The 22,410-nt window shown below is 53.7% G+C and overlaps 1 protein-coding gene across 2 annotated transcripts; it reads right to left on the bottom strand.

The window, feature by feature from the left end:
* Window positions 1–450: 450 nt before the first annotated feature.
* LOC309578720 (LON peptidase N-terminal domain and RING finger protein 1-like) lies at window positions 451–14,091 on the bottom strand. 2 transcript variants are annotated; one of them, XM_082291533.1, is made up of 13 exons: window positions 13,787–14,091; window positions 13,584–13,729; window positions 9,742–9,860; window positions 9,197–9,319; window positions 8,854–8,982; window positions 8,066–8,201; window positions 7,198–7,291; window positions 5,945–6,059; window positions 5,189–5,310; window positions 4,640–4,798; window positions 4,013–4,175; window positions 3,786–3,932; window positions 451–2,668 (listed from the first exon to the last, which is right to left on the bottom strand). In XM_082291533.1, exons 1-13 carry the CDS (start codon window positions 13,954–13,956, stop codon window positions 2,471–2,473), a joined length of 1,821 nt encoding a protein of 606 aa, XP_082147659.1. In that variant the 5' UTR covers window positions 13,957–14,091; the 3' UTR covers window positions 451–2,470. The 2 variants fall into 2 exon arrangements, with proteins under 2 accessions (XP_082147659.1, XP_082147658.1); XM_082291532.1 differs by having other exon boundaries at window positions 13,584–14,091.
* Window positions 14,092–22,410: the final 8,319 nt, after the last annotated feature.

The raw sequence follows: 22,410 nt of genomic DNA, 5'->3' as shown, positions 1-22,410 counted from the left end.
AACCTACTCCAGCTCACAGCCCTCTGCCCATGGTTGCAAAGGCAGGACAGAGACAGATGCTCACCACAGCATTTGGGGACATTGCCTCCAGGGTCATCCCACACTGCTCAGCATCTCTGCTCCCATCCTTCCCCAAAGCCTTTAGCTGCGAAGACAGGCAGGAGCTTATTCTTCCTGTCTTATTTCACACATTTTCTGCTAGCAAAACCACTTGATTTTTTCCCCTTGTTGCCACCTGCCCTTGCTGGACCGTGGTCACTGCCCTACCTTGCTGTCTGAAGGGTGTCACCTCTCCACATGTCCCCAGATCTCCCTGGGGATGCCCAAGCACTTTTATTAACAAGCAGCTGAAAGTTAAACACCAGCAACAAAACAACAACAAAGGTCTTTATTTCAATGATCAGAAAGAAAATTTAATTCCAAGAGCAAAGATAGTAATAAAAACCACGAAGGTGCTCCAAGCAAACTGGAGCAAGTTGCACAGATCCCTTCCCAAAGCAGCCAGGCAGATGCAGCTCTGATCCCTGGCTCCTCCCCAGTGTGACACAGTGCAGAGCCACACTTCTCCCTGCGTGCCCCCATGCCAGCCCCTTGCTGGAGAGATCCACAGAGACCTCTCAGCCCTGGGGAAATGGCAACTCGGGGCAGGTGAGTGGCTTGGGGTGGTGATGTCACTGGGTGAGCCCACATTGATCCTGGGGAAAGAAAGGCACTTCCCAAACTTCAGTGTCATCCTGCCACCTGCCCTGGGACCACAGAGCATCCCTTCATCACCTACCCCAGCCCATGCCAATCTGACATCCCAGGGATATGGCTCCTTGGGAATCGTGGTGCTCCTGGGCCAGCAGCACAGCTCAAAGGTAGAGGAGCAAATCCAGCTCCGAGCTGTCCTCAGCTGCCCTGTGCTCACAGAGATTCCTGGGGAGCAAGCCCTCAGTTCCTGACTGTCGCTTCAGGGAGGCACTTTGATGAAGAGGAGGGACAGGGACTTCTCACTCCGGGAAACAGAAGGACAGGGAAAGGTGGTGGCCCTGAGCAGGGACCTCTCTGGAGCTACGCCCAGTCTCCCACCCCAGGCTCAGCCCAGCAACACCTGCAGTAAGGATCACTGCACTGATCTGCTCCCCCACAGCTCTCTGAGGGGGTGTGGGGCCTTTGAGAAATGCAGGGATAAAATTCCAGAAGCAATTGTAATCCAACGACTGAGTGGCTGTCACTCCTAGAATTGAATCCAAAGCCACTGAAATTATGGATGAAAACAAAAATCCCAAATCTTCAGGACTTCCAATGGAGGCCTGGTCTGTCCAAAGAGAGTCTTTGCCCTGTGTCTAGAGACAAGCAGCAGCCAAGCATTCGCTCCCTGACATGTGGCTCATGGCCTCAGTCACTGATCCTACCCCCTCCCTACCTCTCCAAAGATGTGGATCCCTTTGACTTCACTGTGCTCTTTTGGGGGACACTGAACTATTCTCAGTCCCAAGTGCAAGGGTCCAGCCTTGGCTCAGATCCTGATTTTCTCCTGAGGAGGCAGAAAGTTCACAAGAAACACAGAACAGGGAAAAATTGCATTAGTCAAGGAGCAGAAAGTCTCACAACAAAACTTTCTGAGTTAACTCCCTTGTGCTATCAGCTCCTCCCAGCCCCCAGGTCCGACCCTGTAACCTGAACGCAGCCAGGGTTGGGAACAGCAGCCTTTGGGTAGGGGGAAAAGCACCAAAGCTGACATATTGCCCCCTCCCACGGTACTTCACAGCATTGGAGCCAGCAGTCAGTAGAGTGCCTGGCAGTGCCCTGGCAAGCAAACACAGCACAGCACCGAGCAGAGCAGTGGGAAGGGGATGTCTTGACCTGAGAGCATTCAAAGAGAACCATCTCCTCACCATGTGGCCATGGAGGTGGTTAGGAGCAGGACCATGAGTTTCAGACTGTTTAATTTAACCTTTCTTCTTGTTCAAATACAAACTAAGTCAAAGCTGTAAGCAGTGGCACAGCCAGCTCCCCAGGATGGGGGAAGCCACTGGCACTTCTCTGCTTCCCCAATGCCACCTCTCCCCAGCCTCTAAATCTGCTGCAGGGGGCAGGACCATCTATAAAACCCCTAAGCTGTCCTTCAAAGTGAAAGAACCAAAAGTGAGGCAATCCCTGCACTCAGTCCTCTGTCCTAAGGAGAATCCTCCTCCGTGCAGAAGCCACTCAGCAAGTGATTTGGGCTTTGGAGACACAACCCAGCTCTGCATCCCAGTATCCCCTCTGGTGGCACAGCACGGCAGCAGTGGCACCAAGCAGCTCACAGAGGTGGCCCGGATGGCACAGTGTCGCTGCTGCTGCAGCCGGGCAGAGGGTGCCCAGCTCACGGCTGAGGTCACTATTTTGGCGGGGAGGGGGGGGGCTCAAACCACACTCAAACCGTGGAGCAACACACAAGAGAAACCCAAGGGTGGAGGTGCGTCCCGAGGGAGGGCAGGGCGGGTCAGACGCGGCCCCGGGGGCTGCGCTCGGGCAGGAGGTGGCGGGGCGGGGGCTGCTGCAGCAGGGCCGTGAGGATGTGCTGCAGCTGCGACAGGCGGGCGCGCAGCGACGTGCAGGACAGCAGGTTCAGCTGGTAGGACGGGTCAAGGGGCAGGATGGAGAGGAGCCACCAGCACCACGTCGGGCCGTCTGCTGAAGCCTGGAGAGGAGAGAGGGAGAGATCCCCACATCAGGAGCCGCGAGGTGAATGCAAGGGTGGCCTTCAGGCAGCATCTGATGGGAAACAGTTGCTGTTGTCAGGACAGCAACGCCAGCTTTGGGCAAGGTACTCCTCTGAACAGCCTTTTGTCTGTCCCAGCTCGAAACTGCTGGACAAACTAATTTAACTTCCAGACAAGCATTCCCCAGGGAGCCTCCAGATGCAGATGTAGCTGGTAAAAAGTCTATACTAAAGAGACAATGAAATATCTTGTGCATTTCCTTGTTTAAGCTGGTGCTTTTTGTAAACGTGGCCCAAATCCTGCATGGTCAATGTTTTTGGGACACTGGCCATCATTTGAAGAGGTGAGGTACAGGCCATGCAGGCACAGCTGTTGGGCACTGCTTTTGTAAAGTGGCTTTTTTATAACCTGAGACAAACTATGAGGGAAAAGCTCAATTCAGCTGAAGGAAGGGTGAGTAGTTTTGTAATTCCAGAGCACATCATTAACATGAGTGCTGGCCAGGACAGCCTTAGCCTGGGACAAGCCAGCAAGAGTATATTTGTAATGATCCAGAGAGGAAACACTTTCCTAAAGGAGCAAAAATTAAATTTTGGGATGTTTTTTCCTACAGAATCTGAATTTGTCAGAGCAGTATAACAAGCAAATTGGATCCTGTCCTCTTAGCTCCTCACCTCTGGCCAGCTGTGGCTGTCTCAAAGGATCACAGTGAGAAAGGAGACTGCAGACTCAACAAGCTGCAGGGTTCGCTTCTTTGCCAATTTGTTTCGTTGCTTTTTCCCAAAGTGTTTTCAAACCCACACAGTTCAGTTTCTCAGTTCTCATTTAGGAAAAGACTCTGGGAAAGATTTTGAAACTCAGTGCTCCATTTCCAAGAACAGTTTAAAACCATAAAGAAACATCAAGCAGTTTTACAAGACAAGCCCTACCAACTCTATGAATGAGAGATGCTGCAACAGGGGTGAAAAACTGGGTTTGTTTTGTTAATGCTGGGGGGAAGCCGAGTAGGGAAGCAGGGTGGTTAGTGCAGAACAGCACCACTTCAGAGGCTCTCTTGGTACTCTGCTTAGTGCATCCCTTCCCTCAGGGCATTACCTGGATGTCCTCTTCCTTCTCGGGCAGTGGTCCATGCTGCATCAGGATGTGCCTGGAGGGGAGGTCTCCGTGCTCACAGAACCGCTGGGCCAGGCGATAGGTGCTCTCGTGCAGGCACTGCAGCTCCTGCAGCTCCTCCCCGGACACCTGAACGGACACAAGAGGGACACGGGTGTCCATGGGGAGGTTCTGTCCCACTGCAGCCCAGGATTTGGCCCAGCCCTCACCTTCCTGTCCTCCAGGTACTCGATGTCAGCAGTGTGGTAGCCATCCCTGTGCCCGCGGCTCAGCACCCGGAACCGCTGCCGGCCGATGGTGTCCACCAAGGACCTCCCATCCGCCAGCAGCTCCACCTGACGGATCTCCAGCATGCAGCCGTAGTCAGCAAAGCTGCAGGGACATAGGGACAGAAAACAGGGGCTGAGCTGGGGTAATGGGTGGTGAGAGGGCTGCTTCTCCTGAAGGTACCATCTCCAAAGCAGGAAAAGGCCCAGGAACAAGCTGTCTGGGCAGGGGCAAATTCAGATATTCAATCAAGCCTCCTCCCAGTGCTCACTAAGAGGAGCTGGAGGTCACAGCCAGAGAACCATGGAGCTCAGAGACATCCTGAGTCAGAAGCTGTTCCAAGAATGTTGTGTTTAACAGCCGCCACTGGCTCTGTGCAGCTCCAATGCTGGCCTCATTACTTGATCCCATTTCACTCTGCAGTGTGGGGAACGCACCACCTCCCTGCTGATTTTATCTGAGAGATGCCACCGATAGGGAATCTTTCTACTCAGTATTTTAGACATTTGGGGCTGAGGCAGAGAGGGCCAAATCAGCTGGGGCAAGGAGAGGCTTGCCCAGGAGCTCACCTTTTCCCATTCTCATATATGCACATGCCGAACCTCCTGGAGCCGCTCTCCTGGCACCGCCGGATCATCAGGCGGTACCGAGGCTCGAAGACGTGCAGAGGGCAGGGGATGCCAGGGAAGGACATCGTGCACACGAAGATGGGGATGTTCTTGGTCAGGCTGAGGGACAGAAGGAGAAACCACTGTGATGCCTCCCGAAGCAAATCTCATCCCAATAGCTCTGCATCAGCTGCTCCCCTAAACCAGGTGTGTCCTTTCCCACAAGAAGTGAGCAGAGCAACACTAAAGCTTCCACTTGGCTCACCAAAGACACATTTTGCCCACAAAACAGCTCCTTGCAAAGATGGTCCCTCACCCCCAGGTGCCCCACTGGCCATGTCCACGCCCACCAGCACTGCTGCAATGTCATCCTGGAGGTGGGACAGACATCACTTGAGCAGAACCAAGCCAGAGCAATGGTATGGGGTGTGGACAGCCCCCTCAGAGCGCATTCCAAGTCCCAATGTGCACACACACACACACACACACACAGGAGCAGTCCCTGCTTACTTGGAGAGCTCTGCCATCTCTGCCTGGTGCAGCTCCCGGCGCTCAGCCAGCTGTGTGGGGAAGGTGGCCAGCATGATGTCCTGCAGCAGCACCGTGGGGCTGTACCTCCCAGCCTTCAGGTACTAAAAGGAATTAGACCCAAAAATAGGTTGGAGAAGAACAGGGAGGAAGCCCTGGGGCCCTGCCGGACTCTGAATCATGCTCACTTTTATTGGAACTGAAGGTAATTTTAGACCAGAGAAAGTCAGGGATAAAACCCATTGGGGGATGTTGAGCCATCGAGCAGGATGGGATGTCAGCTCCACCGAGACCTCCAGACACAGCTCAGAGCCAGGGCCCATCCAGCGCAGCGTCCTGTCTCTGACAGTGATGCAGTCCTTGTATGACAACCTAATTTCCCTGATGGTCTCATCCGAATCCCTTTTCATTAAAGATTAAAGCAAATCTCCAGGCTAGCAGGTTTCCCATCCATTTCCATTTTTTAAAGTAATTAGGATTTGCTTCTCTCTCTCTCTCTCTTTTCTCCTGTTTACAATCTCACTAAATCACTGTGGCATCTTGTGGAAATGAATCTCTTGGTCTTAATTATCAACTGTCTGGTCATTCCCATGTGAGTGGAGCTGACACCACCATGCCAGGGAGCTGCTAATTTAAGAGCACTGCACCTTCCCACCTCAGCCCTGGGCACACAGCCAGCAGCTGGAGCTGGTTCCCAGCTCTCCCTCAGGCTCCATCCCTTGGGACTCATGCCCTCACCTCTCTCAGGCTCTGTTTACAGAGGGGGCAGTTGGGCCGGTGGTCCAGGCAGCGTTCGAGGCACTCCTTGCAGAAGGTGTGACCACAGGGCGTCGTCACTGGCTCAAAGAACATCCTGCAAAGGATGATCACAGTCAATGGATTGCAGAGAACAACAAAGGGAAAGGAGCACAGATAAGTCCAGCAGACACAGACTTTAATTAGTCTTTTAATTAGAAAGGCTGGGCCCAGACTGCTGGGCTTGCACAATGATGTAAGATGAGAATTGTTCCTGGCCTGAGCTCTGCTCCCCATCTCTGCTGGGTCTCGATGGAATCCCAGTGGACCCCATCAGTACACACATGGCACCCCTTGGTCCTGCCAGGGCTGTGGTTCCCCTGATACCCCCAGCAGTGTGTAATACAACAGGCAGTGACAGGAAAGTGCCTCCTCCCCTGCTCCAGGAACAGAGCCAGCAACAAGCACTCGAGTTGCCCACAAGTAGCTCCAGGATCAGAAATTAAATTAAGGTCTTGGGAAAGCCCTGACTCCTCCTGAACACTGTTTTCTGCTTTCAGAAGACACCCAAATTCACATAATTCAGATCAGATGCAGCCTAAATTTCTCTCCCCCATGCCATGCACAGACCTGGAAAAAGCTGCCGTGCAGGAGACCTTGACCGACTTGCGCGTCTGGCAGTGCAACACCCACCCAGCTCTCTGCCAGCAGCCGCTTGCACAACTCCCCCACGTCCTGGGACACACCAGGAATAACAGCCTGCTTTCAGCATGCCCTGTGGCACTACAACACCAGCCCCTCCCCAGCCCTGAGCCAGCAGACAAACACAGGCTCTACCCGTTCCCTTTTCCACCTGCACCAGGCAAAGAGCTCAGAAATGTTCCTCTCTAGGTCTGCAATATCCCCATCATGGATGGAATTTCCCTGGGCGACACCTTCCTGTCCCAGCCTGCAGGTACAAAGGGCAACCACTGCTTTTGGTCTTTGACCCCACTGAACATCCCCACCTCCACATCTATGTCCCAAGGGATACAGCTGCAGTGATGCTGCACCCTGAGACAGGGTGATCTGAGCTTCTGCCACCTGGCAGGGTGTCCCATGCCCCTGCCTTCCCCTCTCATCTCTACTGAAACCTACATATCAGCAGTACTCAGGACTGAGCTTGTACAAAGATGTGAAGAAAGATGCACACCAGTAAAGAAAACCCAGCAGGTGCTAATTCCTCATCCTTAAGGCTCTCCTGCTGGAGAACTCACCGTATGCAGAGGGAGCACTCCAAGTCAGAGATGCTCAGTGACTCCCCGAGGCATGGCTGGGTACACTTTGCTGCTGCTGTTTCCTCCTTGTTATCTAGTGGCAAAAGAGAAGAGAAGACAACCCCCCATTTCAATATAGAAAATTAATCTTTGCTTTCTGACCTTGTTCTGAGGCATAACTGCCCTACAAAGTGCTTTGAAAGTGTCAAAGAAAAACAAAACCACTAGGAAATGCAACATAAACCCCTCTGTTAACCCACCCATGTTCATCCATAGCTGGAGTGTCAGTGGGTCTCATGGTATTTGGTGGAGAAAGGTGGTATCTCCTTTTTCAGGCAGGGAAACTGAGGCACTGGGCAGTGAGATGGCCCAAGAAGCTCCAGGATGGAAGTCTCTGGAGACCTGCCATGAGCCATCACTGCTTTATGCAAACCCAGGTATGTGGCAGCCACCTGGCTGGACACTGATGGCAAGTTAATGCTGATGGAGGTGCTGCTTCCCCAGCTCATGACATGTCCTGTCCCCCACATGGAAATTTATTCTAAACCAAAACCCATCTAAACCCATGGGAAACCAAGAAAGGCTGTCCTGACTCCACAGAGGGAACAAGTGATGACTGGCTTTAGCAAGAACTTGTCACCAAGCTGGAGCCAAAAGTTCACCAGCTCAACACAGGAAGATCAGGTAGATCCTCCTCACGTGCATGACAAGCAGAGAATGTCCTGGCCAGAGCTGCCCCATCATGTGCCCATGGGATATTTGTTTGTTGAGCTGGATACAGTGCAAACACCAAGTTTTCAGTGCCAAAATGGATTTAAAAGATGTATTTTACATGAGACAACACTGTGGTACCTTTGATGACACTCACCCAACAACCACTGGCCCTGACTCTCTGCCGAAGTCTCCGGTTCTTGCTGTCGCCCCGGCTGGGAAGGGGTGGCTGTACCCTGGCAGTGCTCAGACCCAGCACCCCCTCGGCCATCTGCCAGCTCTCTCTCCTGATCCTAGGCACAGCAAGATGAAATTGAGCCCAAACCCTCCTCTCCCTCTGAATGCACAGCCCCATCTGTCCCACCAAGCCTGATGGCACCAGGAGGTTTTCCGGTGTGCTGCTGTACATTAACATCTTGCATCTGCAGGACAGCAGAAGCATGGCCTGAACATTGCTGCCCATCACATGGTTAAAACATGGGTTCACTCTGGTCAGACCTACCAACTGCTATTTGGATGTATCTGAGCCCATTTTCTGAATTCCCTCTTCTCTCCAAACCCCCTAAGTTTGTTTACAGACAGCAAAGAGAAAAATACAAGCTGCCCTTAACAGCTGCTAATGGTCTGAACTATTCTCAAGTGTGTTTTATAGATGAAAAAAATTGAAACTCACTTTTTTTCTTTTTTTTCTTCCTGAATGTAGTGAGATGAACAGAGAGAGGAAGTCTCCTCTATTTCCCGAGTCCCCATCATCAGCCCCGATGGTACCTGCTCTCCCACCCTCCACAACCTGCAGATTCTCATCCCAGCACACCACCAGGTAAACATGGCTACATGTCCTGCACAATCTCCCCGTATCACACCTCCTTTCCTGTCACTGGACAAGTGGGATGTCCCAGAGGGGCATTAAGTCTCCTTGCAGACTCAGATATTGCAGGCTCTTACCTGAGCTTGTGTGGAAGATGGGAGTGCTGTGCTCCCTTCACCGACCTGGGAACCAGCTGAGCTCAGGTGAGCATCACCCAGGTGTGCAGCAGCTGTGTGTGGCTGAGGAGCATCGGCTTCCCCGAGGATCTGCATGGACAAAGCAAGGGTTGGGGGATGCTAGGAGGAAAAAGGAGGGGGGTGGGAGGGCTGCCAGGCTCCCTCTTTTTCCCCAAAGCACCCTTCTGCTCACTGCAGGAGGTGTCTGTGCTGACTGAGCACTCTGTTGAGTCCTTCAGAGGACAAGGACATCTCCCTGTGTGATGTGAGAGCGCAGGAACCCACCATGGCAGAGCCCACACACCTTCTCCATCTCTCTCCGAGCCGGCTGGAAATGGGGACTGAGTGTCAAGCAGTGCTCCCAGGCCAGCAGGGCTTCAGCTCTCTGTCCCATCTCCAGAAGCACCTTCCCTTTCCTGAAGAAGGCCTGCAGAGCAGAAAAACCTGTGGTGACTATAAGACAGTGACCAGCTGAGCGTGTGCCCCTTCAGCTCCTATGCAAGCCCTGGGGGAATGTCCCTCCTGCCTGCTCCCATCCCAAACCAAAGCACCCGGATATGTCACTGATCCCCTGCTCAGACTTGGCTAAAAAAACCCCAGGACTCTCCAAAGTGCAGCAGTTGTAAAAGCCAAGCCTAGGGAGAACTGGAGAAGGAGGGAAGGAAGGACACGGTGCCAGACCTCTCCTGTGAGAGCAACACAGCACCTGCCAGCTGGGTTAGCAACCTAAAATGGGTCTGTCAAGTGCATTTCTGAGCAGGATAAATCCACTGGCTTGGAGAATTCAGGAGGCGGGGAACTGCTCCTGTACAATAATACTTGGCTCCAGTGGATGTGGCCTTCACTCACCTGGTGGTCTCCAGGCTCAGCCCTGCACACAGCATCCAGGTCCTCCAGTGCCTGAGGATACTGCCCCAGTGCCACGAACGCCTCTGCCCGGCACAGCCGCAGGGAGCTGCAGTCCAGGGCTGGAAAGAGAAATGTGGTCACTCGTGTGATGAGCCCATGGTGAGGCAGTGGGGCTGGGTGAGGCTGGGGAGAGACCACCACAGTGGGACAGTCAGTCCCTGTGCCATTGCCTCACGCTGAGCACAGCCTGGTCCTGCAGTGCTCTTCCGCAGGAGTCACAGGTCCTGTAAGTTTCTGCAAGGAAATTATTTCCCCTAAATACCCAGTTTTAAACTCTTTGAGGCTCTTCCCTTTGTTTTTTCCTCCATCTTCCCCAAACACTCTCAGCCAAGAGGCCCCACCATTGCCTCGGGGCTCAGCCATCTGGATCTGGGCTTTCATCCATCTTTTTGGGATGCAGCATAAAAGCTCTACCATACACGTAGTCCCTACAGGGCTGTGGCCACAGGAGGCTCTGCAATGTGACTCACCTAGCAGAGTCACAATAACATGTTACCAAACAAGACTGCAGTGCTGGATACCTTAATTCCAAGACCTACCTGGCTGTCACTGCTCTCCTGGGGCAGATGAGAAGCCAGGGGGGTCTAAGAATCCCTCTGCACCACAGGACCTTTGGCTTGGGGTTGACCCCTTGACTTGGGGTTTCCAAGTATGAGAAAGGCTGAGATTTCCCAAAACAGAGGAAGAGAACTGAGCATCCAGTTGCTTGTCAGCGAGATGTCACTGACGGGATGTCAGGGGGCTGGGAGCACAGGTCCCACAGCCACTGCTAGTCATGACACCAAGCATTACATGCTCCTGCCCTTTTCTAAATAACTGGCAGCGATATCTTCTTCTTTCCTGCCTCAGAAAACCACATAAAGACCTTCCTTCCTATCAGCACTGCCAGTGGCAGAATTGGGTTGGGGGATTTCAGGGAGAGCGAGGAAGCAGCACCCCAAGAGCCCACACTCATGGAGTAACCAGGTGTGGCAATGTTTGTGGGTTTGAAAAGCAGAGATGCCCAGACCCACCCCGTTACATCACAGCTCATGGAGGTGACCTACATCCAGTGCAGTGCTGCTTTTCCAGCTCAGGTAACAGGTCTGTGCCTCCAGTCCTGCATCCCCCCAGCTCTGAGCATCGGCTCAAAGCTGCTGAGGGTTGGGGTTGGAGACTTGTTGCTCTCTGGTCCACTTGGGGAGGCCTCCAGTGTCAGGCTGGTCCTCCCACTGGCTCCCAGTTCCTGGGGGAATGATGGTAGGTCCAGCACAGGTAACTTCTGGTGGCCCTGCAGGATGCTGGCACTGAGACCAGCCCTGTATCATAAATAAGGCACCATTCGCAGGCACTGCTGCTGCATTTGCTGTGGCAAATGTGGTGTGGGCAACATCGCCTTGCTGAAGGGCCAGGAGCTCTCTCAGGGGCAAGCTGAGTCCATGGGCCTGGCTGGCAGCTGATCAACAATCATCAGGAAACATCACTGTTAGTGATGTCTCCTGCACTTCCAAGCCCAGCAGCATTTCTTCCTGGCCCAGTTCAAACACGGTGCTGATGCAGCTCTGCCAGCAAGCTGCAGGTCGGGACTGGCAGCTCCATGACAGCCGGGTGCAGGAAGCATCTGCCCCTTTCCCTGCCTGCCCCTGCTGTCACCCTGCCCAGGCACACACCACTGCCTATCACAGAGGAGGAAACTCTGCCATGGCTATTGCTTCCTTGTCCCCGTGCCCAGCATGGAGCATAGGGAGACTTTGCTCCCTACCTGCTGTCACCCTAACCCAGAGAGCAGCAGAGCCAGGCACAGCCACTCCTGCACCACTTCTCCACTGGCCATGCTGAGCTGTGCAGCAGAGCAACACCTGGTCCCTGGCAGCTTGTTTTCCTTTATAATATTAGCCAAGACCCTAGGGCTCGAGTCAGGAAACATAGGAACTTGCTGCTCAGTACCCCATCCCACAAGCACCCATCCAGGTGAAATATCCCAGCCCCTGAGGACGGGTAAGGATGAACAAATAGGTACAAAGTCCAGATGCTTATTTTCCATGTGGGCAAACCCATTCAAACATTTGCACAGCCCAGCAATAGAACGACTGATTTGGCAAAAAAAAACCCATTCCAGATGTGTAAAACAGGGCAATGAATCCTGCGTTTCTCTGCTGCTACAGCTATTTTTGATCTATGATATCATTACACACCAGGGCCATCAGCCAGCTGGCAGCCTCACAGACTCACCAGCCTCCATGCTCCAGGCATGTCAGAGGGCCTCCTGTGCTACACGTTACACTACATTTCTCTGTTGTTCACTCAGAAAACATGAAGATAAAAAGTTGACAGTTTACTTCCACCCAAGCAAAGCAAGCTGGGCTACAGGCTGGGCTGAACAGGGCACTGCAAACCGGCCCTATCACACCACAAATAAAATATTCTCGAGGGTCTAACATTTATCAGTGGTTCTGTTTCAAAGTGAAAGGCAGCCTGTAAAAAGTTGTGCAGCCGAAAGCTGGCTGCAGGCTGCAGGAGCTGGAAAACGCATCCTGAAAGCACCACCCACGTGGCTGAGCCTGGCAGCCCCTGGCAGCAAGCACGGGTTCACTGGAGCTGAGGCTGTGACTGCAATTTCCTTGTCGCCCTCAGCCAGACTTTCCTGTCTTTCGGGGAACAGACGTGCAGGGAAGAGTGAGGACAGAGTTTGCAATGCTTCCTCTTTATACTCACAAGGGATTTTTAAAGAAATGTGTGATTGTATACCCCGATCAGGCAAAAGCCTGGAAAATAAGTACTAGAGAAGTGTACATGGGCCTTTGCTCTGAAGGAGGGTGTGCAGTGAGAGATGGATGCCTCTGGAGGTTGCATAAAAGGACCTGGTTTCTGCTGCCAACACCAGGATCGACCGGTCCGCTCAGCCCTTCGTTTCCAGGCTTACCCTGAACCTCTGGCACTTGTCTCGCAGCAGGCGATGAAAAAGAGCCTGCGCTGCGGGAGGGGAGCTCAGTGCTGTCATAGAAACGACGTGGAGAAAGGAAATTCTGCCTCCGTCGCCCCAACCCCCTGCTCTAGACACATTGTATAACCCCTTTTATTTAAGTATTAACTTTCCAAGAAATCCACTTACAGCCACACATTGAAGCAGATCAAACCCCACCCCTCGGGCCCGATCCTGGCCCTGCAGCCAAATGTCTCGCCAGAGCCGGCTGCAGAAGGGGCCGGGCTGGGGGCTGACCGGCACGATGGGGCTGGCACAGCAGCTCCGCCAAGGTTGTGTCCTCGCCAGGCTTTGGGGGGAGAGGACGTGTCCATCCCGGACTGGACAAGTCCCAACCACTTAACATAATGGCCACCCCCCTGGGCAGAGCTCTTCCTCTGACCCTGAAATATTGCCGGGCTGCAAGATGTGAGTATCTGCTGCACTTCCCTCTCCAGAGGCACGTGGCCGATGGGACACAGGCAGCGGGCCTGGCCGGGGATGAGCAGCGCGGTTTGCCTGACAGCCCACCGCTCCCAGCACCTCCGGACATCCACGGATATGGAAGAAATGCCCAGCAGCTGCGTTCCCCCTTCCCATCCCCATCCACACCAGCCCTCCCTTACAACACTTCCAGCTTCCCACGTCTTCCAGCTCTGGACCGTGCAGGCTTGGAGTGCACTGAGCTGCTGGGACACGGTGACCTACATTGGTACCCACACTGGTACCCACCTGCTGCAACAGCCCAGCCCGTGCCTCCCCGTCTCTGCTGCTGGGCTGGCCCCTCGCACCCCCAACCCCACCATCCGCACTCCCAGCCCCTGAGCCCGGTGGTCCTTACCCAGCTCGACCCCTCTCTGCGCCATCCTCAGCGCCTCCCGCGCGTCCCCGCGGGCGAGGCGGTCGCGGACGCGCTCCGCCAGCCCGGCCAGCCGCCGCTGCCGCTGCACGCATCGCTCCAGGATCCCGCACAGCACCACGCTGCACCTGGCCGCCCCGACGCCCAGCAGCTCCAGCCGCTCCTGGCACAGCGGGCAGCGGGACGGCCCGGCCCCGCCGAGGCACGGCTTGCAGAAGGAGTGGCCGCAGGACGCGGTCACCGGCTCCCAGAGGAGCAGGCGGCAGCAGGGGCAGCGCAGCAGGTCCAGCCCGAGGGGCCGCCTGCAAGGGCTCTCCCCGGGCGGCGGGGAGCTCGGGCTGGAGGGGCCGCTCATGGCAGCGGTCGGGGGAGCTGTCCCTAAAGCCGGCGGTGCCCGCACGCCCCGGCCGCCGCTCAGAGCGCGCTCCGCAGCGCTCCCTCCCCGGCCGGCCCGGCGGAAGCTGCGGCTCCTGGCCCGGCCCGCCCCGTCCCGCCGGAGGGACCCCGGGCGGGCGCCGGTGGCGGGGCTCCCCGGGCCGCCATTGGCCGCCGCCGCCCGCGCCGCCCCGCCCCGGCCGCGTTTCGTAACGGAGCCCGCGGTACCGGGGGCGCCGCCGAGGGCGAGGGGCGGCCCCGGCTGGGGGTTGGTGTGCAGGTGGGTGCCGACCGCCCCGAGCCGGGCCACGGGGGAGTGGGGGGTGCTTCGGAGCCGGGAGGCAGGGATGCTGGCGGGCTCCGAGCAGCCGGGGTGCGGGGTACGAGTCGGACGCGCGGGCTGAAGCCGTGCGCCGGGCGGAGGAGAGCTCTGCGCCAGCTGGGCACGGGGTCCCAGGCGGTCTGGGGCACGCTGAACCTGTTGCAAGGGAGATGCATTCCCTCACCACAGAGTCGTACAACAAAAAGGTCAGTAACTCTTGCGTAGCAGGTGCCGAGAAAAACAGCTGAAAGCTGGCAACTCTGGAGCTTAGTAGATCAGACTTTATATAAGGATGATGCACATTCCCCGAGGGCTCATTTGTGTGTCCCCAAAAACAATCCAAACCCACGCACACAGTGGAAGAGCTGCGCAGGGAGGGAGATCACCAGCAGGATGTCAGTGCAGGTGGAACCTGTGCCCTGCTGAGGGAGTGGCTGGCAGAGGTTGGGGCTGTGGAGCAGGTTTTGTTTCCTAATGTATCGCAATTACATGAAACAGCTCATGAGTAGTTTTAAAAGCTCAACAACTAAGCATTTTATGTGGGCTTGATAGGCTTCATTGCTTTCTCCGTTATCTTTTTAAGTGATCCCTCCAGACTGGAGAAAGCTCGGGTGACATTTGGTAACACTGCCCTGAAAGGTGAGCATGGCATTAGGGACAGCGGTCACCCTGGGAGCACTGGAGTCTGTCTGGGACTCTGCCCAGCAGTGGACATGTTCCATGTCCCCGTCTGCAGGGTCAGTCTTTGGTTCTTTCTCCCCGACTCCCAAGGACCTTGCACATCACTTCCCTCATCAGTTCTCCCATGGGCATTTTGCAGGTGGATTACGCTCAATCAAACCAGATGCTCTCCTTTCATGGTTTAGTTCTCATCATGGCTCATTTTTCCAGCAAAACCTGGCTATTCACTGAAAAAAAAAGATTGCCATCAAGGAGGCCTCACCGGTTTTGCGTCCAGATTACCCCTCAAGAAGGGCACGTTCCTGGCTTCTGTGCCATGAAATGAGGGTGATTTTAGCCACCACAGCCAACAATGCAGCAAAGTGCACAATAACCTGTTTGTGTGGCTCAGCCTGGGAGCAGCAGCCCTTTGCCAGGGACAGCTGCTGTCAGGTGGGGAGTGCAGCATGTTTCACCACCCCAGCCAGTTCCTCTGGGAGACACCGGGCTGTTTGCCTGGGACCTGCCTCATTCTTTCCCTCACCTCCTGATTCACTCCACAACCATGTGTGGGCTCTACAGCGCCTCACAAGCAGAGCAGACGTGCCGCTGCCTTTGCATAATACAGTTTAAAATCAATCAACCATGAAACGTGAGGCCGTCGCAAACCAGGCTTCATTCGCACCAGTGTGCAAGAACATTTTGTTTTCTTCAATCCATCCAGAGCTGAGCTGGTTCAGAACTCCAAATGCTTTCTCTTGTCACTGCCGTGTTTGTGCTGACTCAGTACATAACTGTAAAAGAAAAAAAAAAGCTTTAAATGCTTAATGCTAACCATTCTGCTGGCCAGATGAGAACTTCACATGTTTCATAACACAGGACAGATCGCACTGTGTGTAGCAACTACTTGCAAAGCACAATAGCGCTTTTTTTTTTTTCAGTTTAGAGGTGGGAAATAGCCCAGGGTCAGTGCTGGGTGAGGAGCTCCAGGTGTTGCTGCAGCTCCTCCTCTGGCTCCCAGCCACATGTCCACTTGTGCTTCGACTCCAGCACAGCTTCATTAATGTGGTCCAGACTGTTGACAGCCCAGCATGGGGATCAGGGATTTCTCACCAGCTGTGTTTGCTCATTTTTAGTGCATAAATATTTCTTGCAAACATTGACACTTGTTTTTGACACGTTAGGGTTTAAGGAGTAGCTCTGAGGTGACAGCACCTTCCCAGTGTTGCCTTTTCTTGTTCAGAGAGGAGGCCTGCATGCTCCTTAGGGTGTCTTCAAAGGCACCACAAGCACTTGTAAACAGGAACATGCACCCTGAATGTCATGACCCCTTTTCCACACTGCTATCCCTGCTCTACCCACCAGCTTCCTCCAGCACCATCAGACCTGAAAGTCCTGTTGCACAGAGGTGAAACAAGTTCTCCCATTTCTAAATCCACAGAAGGAGGCAGGCAAAGTGTCAGCATCCCAGCCGAGGAGGGGGAGTGTTGCTATCAGCAAGGGCCATGCGGGGCTCACAGTGCCATGTCCAAGGGCCAGGCTGCCTGCTGGGTGATCAGGCGAAGAACCAAAGCCAACTCCAGCCTCAGCATCTGTGCAGACACACTTGTGCCCCAGCAGTGCTGCACCTGGATCCTGGCTGTCTGCAAGCCTTGAGAGTTGGCCTGAGGAATTATTTTTACACCTCAGTACATGCATATAACATGCAGCGAGTTATTTGCATCATCCCTCCTTCCCCCCCTGCCCAAGCCGGTCAACAAACACATCAGCTTCCTGGAATTTTTGCTTTCTTTACATCATAGTATTTCTAGATCCAGGATGTTATTCAACCACCACGTTTCCCCAACTGCCACACGTGATTCAAAGCCAGTCCTGGGAAGTGGACCAAAAGGAAGTGGAAGCAGGTGGTGTGGGAGACTCTTTGTCCTCAGCTCATCTTTTGTAACCAGCACCTTTGCTCTCAGGTCTCTGTGTGCAGTTAGGGGAGCTGCTCCAGGCCTGGTTTTCTCTTGGCAGAGGCAGGCAGATTACCACACTGCTCCATGAGGTTTGGGATTCAAGTTCTGCACTGTGCTGACCGGGCATTGGGCAGGAAGCAATCATATAAATTACATGGTATTGTTCCCAAGTCCTGAAACTCTGCTGCTTGAGAGCTCAGAGAGGTCCTGACTCTCAGTACAGAGGATCAGATGTAAACAGGATCGGGGAATTAAGAAAAATTTAATATTTTTTCCTTCTGACTCATACAGGCTTTGCCTGAGGCAGCCTCATTCCTAGAGAAATGAGTTGACTTTCACATGGATTGGTGGGACAGAGAGCCGCAAAGTCATTATCTCGTTGTTCATGTAACTAGGCTTATGCCTGAACTTCTGGAAACTGGAGAGTCACACTGAGAGAGCCCAGATCCGTATTTGGCTCATTTTAGTCTCTTGAGCCAAACATCTTGGCAAAGAGGTTGGCAGGACATTATCGCTCAGTCCTGGAAGCAAGGCCCACATGAAATGGATGGGGATGTCTTTTTCCACAGCATGGGCAGTCATGTACAAACCACATCCCACTGAGAAAAGAACACAAAGATCAGGACTGTCCCCATTATCCCAGGGAAAGCCCTAGGATGGGTGGCAAGACCATGGGCTGTGGTGCAGGGTGCTATAAGCTTGCCTTGATGCTTTGCAATTGTTTCATTGGTACTTCAATTGAAGCTGAAGATCCTCCATCTACACGAGATCCCAAGGAGGAGCCCAAAGTCAGCATGGCTTGTTCAGCACCACCTCAACCCATGGATAACATAACAAAGTGATTAAAGGAGGAAAAGTCATAACAAGCCAGCTCTCTGATGACAGCTTTACATTGCAGCAAGGTCCACCACTTCCAAGGAGATTGGTGTCCAGAGGGAGCTGCATCCCAGTGGGCCAGACATGGAGGTCACATCACCCACTTAATCTTCTGGATGGGGAGAGCAGATTTGTAATCAGCCTTTACTACAGGGTCAGACAGAAGTTGCCAACTTCACAAACCGCTGTGTGTCCATGTGCCTCACCTGTGGCCGGGAATGACGCCGTGGTGGCCCATCACTGCGGCTGGGGACTCTCCAGCTGCCCTGCACCATTCACTCACCAGCTCCTGTGGCCTTGGCTCCTTGCCCCAGCAAGAAGCGAGTACGTGCTGCCTCCCTCATTTCTTCCTTTTTCCACTCTTCCTGTGTAGCTCCCACCCACCTGACAGAGATGCCAGCAGGGCTGGCGGGCACCCAGCGCTGCCTTTTCGCTTTGCCAGAGGAGGCTGCAAGCAGCAGCAGGTGGGCTCTGCAGATGGCAGAGCCTCTCTGCAGGGATGCCTCTGGGCTGTCAGGCCAGATCCAGGGTCTGACTCCCTCATCCTCTGCCCTGGTCTTTATTCCTTCAGCTCCAGCATCTCCACCCCCACTGGTGATAACTCAGTGTCCTTGGTGAGGACAGAAGAGCTCTTGCAAAGCCAGGGGGTCAGATTCCATCTAAGAGCCGTGTCTGACCGTGTGGAGAATGAAGCACCTTGAAGTCTCAGGGAGAAATGCAGAGGGCTCCTGCAGTTCCCCTTCCCCTCAGCCAGACAGAATGAAGCCCTAAACACGCCCTGGGCTGGATTTCAGGCAGGATGAGCAGCCCTGTGTCTCTACCACAGTTATAAATAGCTGCCTGTGGGCTCCTGGCCTGCTCACAGCAGTGGTGGCCTGGGCAGAGCTTTCTGCTTGAGGAGCAGACAAATACTTCTGTCTGTGCCTTTTTGTTCCACAGGCTGGCTTGCCTCCACCTCTGCTGCACTTTGAACAGCAGGTGAATCATGTTTGGGTAAGCCAGTCATCGCCCCGCCGCCAGCTCCTCCTTTCATAACGCACAGATGTCACGGCTTTTAAAGAGGTCAGGTTGTAAGTACTCAGAACATTTGTCACCCAGAAACCTGTCCTGGTGGATCTGCCAGAGCAAACTGCGGGTTTTCCTTCGCAAGAAGCCTGGCACCATTTCACTGTGGGGTTTAGGAAGGTACTGCAGCAAGGTTTGGGGAGTAAGGAGCCTGCTCTGCTCCTCTGAAAGAGCAAATGCAGAATCCTAGAGAGGTTTGCAGGGGAGAGAAAGGTGCTGGGAAAGATGGGTATCCTTAGCATCATTTTTATGAAAAGGAATCCCAAGCAATTCAGTGAATAAAGCTCTGCTATAACTTTTAGCTGTTAATTAACATAGCAAAGAGTCTTAATTTACAGATATTCAGAATGAAGGCACAAGTTGTAGAAGGACGCAGCACAGACAGAGGAGCAAGTGTGAGTGCTGTGGAGGGAGCAGGAGCAGGGATTTCACCTTCCAAAACACCCTTCACTTGCATGACTCCAGTTCCATTTGCGTTTTGCTTTTCTTCTTATTCAGCTCAAAAATAGAAGAGTGGTTTCACAGGAAACCTCTGCCCAGCACTCTGCAGAGATTAGCAGATCGTAAGCGGGGCTGCAGGAATCAGCTTTTCTGGGAAAGTCAGGATTTCTAACTGTTTCCACTTTTTAGTGGAATGAAAAAGCAGCTTGAAATTTTCCATGAAGAAGGTCACTTGGGAACAGAGGAAATATTTCTTTTTGATGTCTACCTTAGAAAGCCTTGTTTCCCTAATAGGACACTTTATATAAAAAAGCCCCTAGATGCAAGATGAAAAGCCTCGTCACAAAATAAAGGTCCAACCTTTCTGTTCTGAAATGGTTGGCATTTATAGAAAAATGCCTTCATTTGGGGGCATCTCTGCGTGAAATGGTATAGGAAACAGTTCTTTCTCCACACCTAAACTCTCTTGGCATCTCTGCTGCTGTGAGGCCCCAGCCAGCCACATGCCATGCAGAATCCCTGCGGGTACCCCCAAATGCTGTGAGCAGGGGCAGCACAACCCCTCCTGCTCCCCAAGGACCAGCCAAAATTATTACATAAATTTGTGTAAACACGACTTGCTAAAGTAACTCCATGGCTGCCAGTTCCTCTTGCTGGTCTTCTTTTCCTACTCCACCCTTCCAGAGCCTGGTGTGATGGGCATTTGGCACAGCTCTGTCCATGCTCCTCTCCGAGCCAGCTGAAGACACAGCAGCTCTAAGGAGCCCCTGGTTGAACCGTGCAGATGCTTCAAGCAAAGGAGGTGGTTAAAACACCCCGGTGAAGTCAGAGCTCAGGCCCGGCAGCGCCAGGGAAGCTGCCGCCTGTCACGTCTGTGGGCAAACACCCATCTCAGCACATCGAGGTCATACTGGGGGACGTGCTCCTCAGGAGAGCTACTGAGCTGCTGTGACTGAAGGTCCTCAACATCCCCAAAAGCCAGATGCTCCACCTGCCTTTTTGCCTCCTCCACTAAGTGTTTTTAGAGCCCTAATCCCCATGGCTGGCACGAATGTTCGTGCTCTACGCCCTTCACGTCGCCGGGCTTCAAGCCAGGGCTGAGATGCAATGAGGAATTAGGAGCACTAGAGAACTTGAAATGGTTTTCACCTCCACAACTTTTTGGGGAAGCTTGGCCAGTTCCAATGAAGGCAGAACAAGGGCACAGAGAGAGCTATGTGCAGGGCAAGGTGCCAAAGGCAGGACAGAGAACCTCGGCTGCTGGAGGAGACGCCTGGATGTTCACACAGCCAGTCAGTCCCTGGGTGTGTTTGGCTCTTTGCTCTTGTGCCACAGGGATCTGGCTGCACATGCTATATTTGCACAGAGCTTAGTGCAGTGGCCTGAAGCAGGGACTGTAAAACACAAGCAGCAAACGGGAAGACTTTGCCTGGCTCGGCGCTTGCCATCACCCAGCACTGCAGGGAGTGCCCAACGCCCTGAGCACATGACGATACTGAGATTTGGGGTAGTGTGAGGACATGGCTGTGGGGTCCAGCTGCAGACAGACATTTGCAAGCTCCACCCACTTTGGGAGGTGGGGCACAAGGCACAGAGGACAATTTAAGGGCTATTAGATGAAATACCTGTCAGCTGGAAAGCAGAATCTCACTCCAGTGAGATGCAACACCTCTTGGCTCCAACTGAGCATCTACAGGCAGGCTTGACCTCAGAGTCTGGCACAGCATGCTTGAAAAGTTTCCAACCTTATCTTAAAAAGCAAAGGCAAGGCCTCCCCTTTTCATGTCCAAACACAGAATTTATTCCAAGATGTTCCCATCCTGTAGTAGCATGGCCTGAGGGGACTGTAAAATTCTGCAACTCCGTCTACTATTTGGAAGAAGCTTGTGTCTTGTGCAAGAGTCCTGTGTACTTGCACAGGGGAAAAAGTAAAATATGTGAAATAACCCCACACAGGATTATTTTACATTAATGCACCCAAGGGTTCATGAAGCAATAAGGCAGTTAAAATCAATCCTTCCCTGCTGAAGCCAAACTGGCTCATTGAAACCCAGTTTAGCTTTGGGGGTTGTTTGTTTTTCCCATCTTCATGTTTTCCCTTTAATCTTTGTGCTGGATAATTAAGACAACATTCCTCAGCATCTTTCCTGCTGTTTGTTGTGTTTATACAAGAGCCGGCTGCATTTGTTCCACGGAAAGAACATCCAAAGCCACATTCTGTGGTTTCAAGTAAAATCCTCTGCGGTGTTGACTTTTAATCTCGAGTTTGCCTGAAATCTGCATTACTCAAGAAAATACTCATAAAAATAGACTTCTTAAGGAAAACAAAGCAAGGCAGCAACGCAGCAGGGAGAGCTTGGGCTCAAGTTTGCATTGAAGTTTTTATTGATGGTGAGACTTCTGGGCTTGGCCTAATACTGCCGGCAGCAGCAGTGGGTCAGGGTTCTGGTCCTTTGTCCCCCTCTGAGGCCCCTTTTGCTGCTGGCTGGACCCTGCCAGCAGCCTCGGCCCCCACAACGCTCCCTTCTCCCGGTTCTCTCCCTGCCCCCGGTTCTCTCCCTGCCCCCGGTGCTCTGCCTTGTCCCAGTGCTCTCCCTTCTCCCGGTTCTCTCCCTGCCCCCGGTGCTCTCGCTGCCCCCGGTGCTCTCCCTGCCCCCGGTGCTCTCGCTGCCCCCGGTGCTCTGCCTTGTCCCGGTGCTCTCCCTGCCCCCGGTGCTCTCCCTGCCCCCGGTGCTCTGCCTTGTCCCGGTGCTCTCCCTGCCCCCGGTGCGCTCGCTGCCCCCGGAGCGCTGCGGGAACCTTACAAAACAGCCGAGCGGTTATGAAACCCGTGGCCCCGCTGCCAGACGTCCCATCCCCGGTAGATGGCGGTGCCAGCTCATTTTTCCTAATTTTTCCCCCTTGTTTTTTTTTCCTGGCGCCGCGCCCGATGCCAGCCCTCGGCGGCTGCGGCGGGGCTGGGGATGCACAGGCGCGGTCCCCGCGCTGGGGTCAGTGCTGCAAAAAGAGAGAGGTTTGTCGGGGTTTTTCCCCGCTATAACTGCTTTCCGTCTGTTTCTGGTGAATTTGAAATCAGTTTTAACAGCTCAGCGCAGCACCAGGCATCTGCTCC

Source organism: Coloeus monedula, assembly GCF_965178545.1.
Source record: "Coloeus monedula genome assembly, chromosome: 15".
Taxonomy (NCBI): domain Eukaryota; kingdom Metazoa; phylum Chordata; class Aves; order Passeriformes; family Corvidae; genus Coloeus; species Coloeus monedula.
Note: the sequence above shows the minus strand (reverse complement) of the source record. Positions and strands in the feature narration are given on the sequence as shown.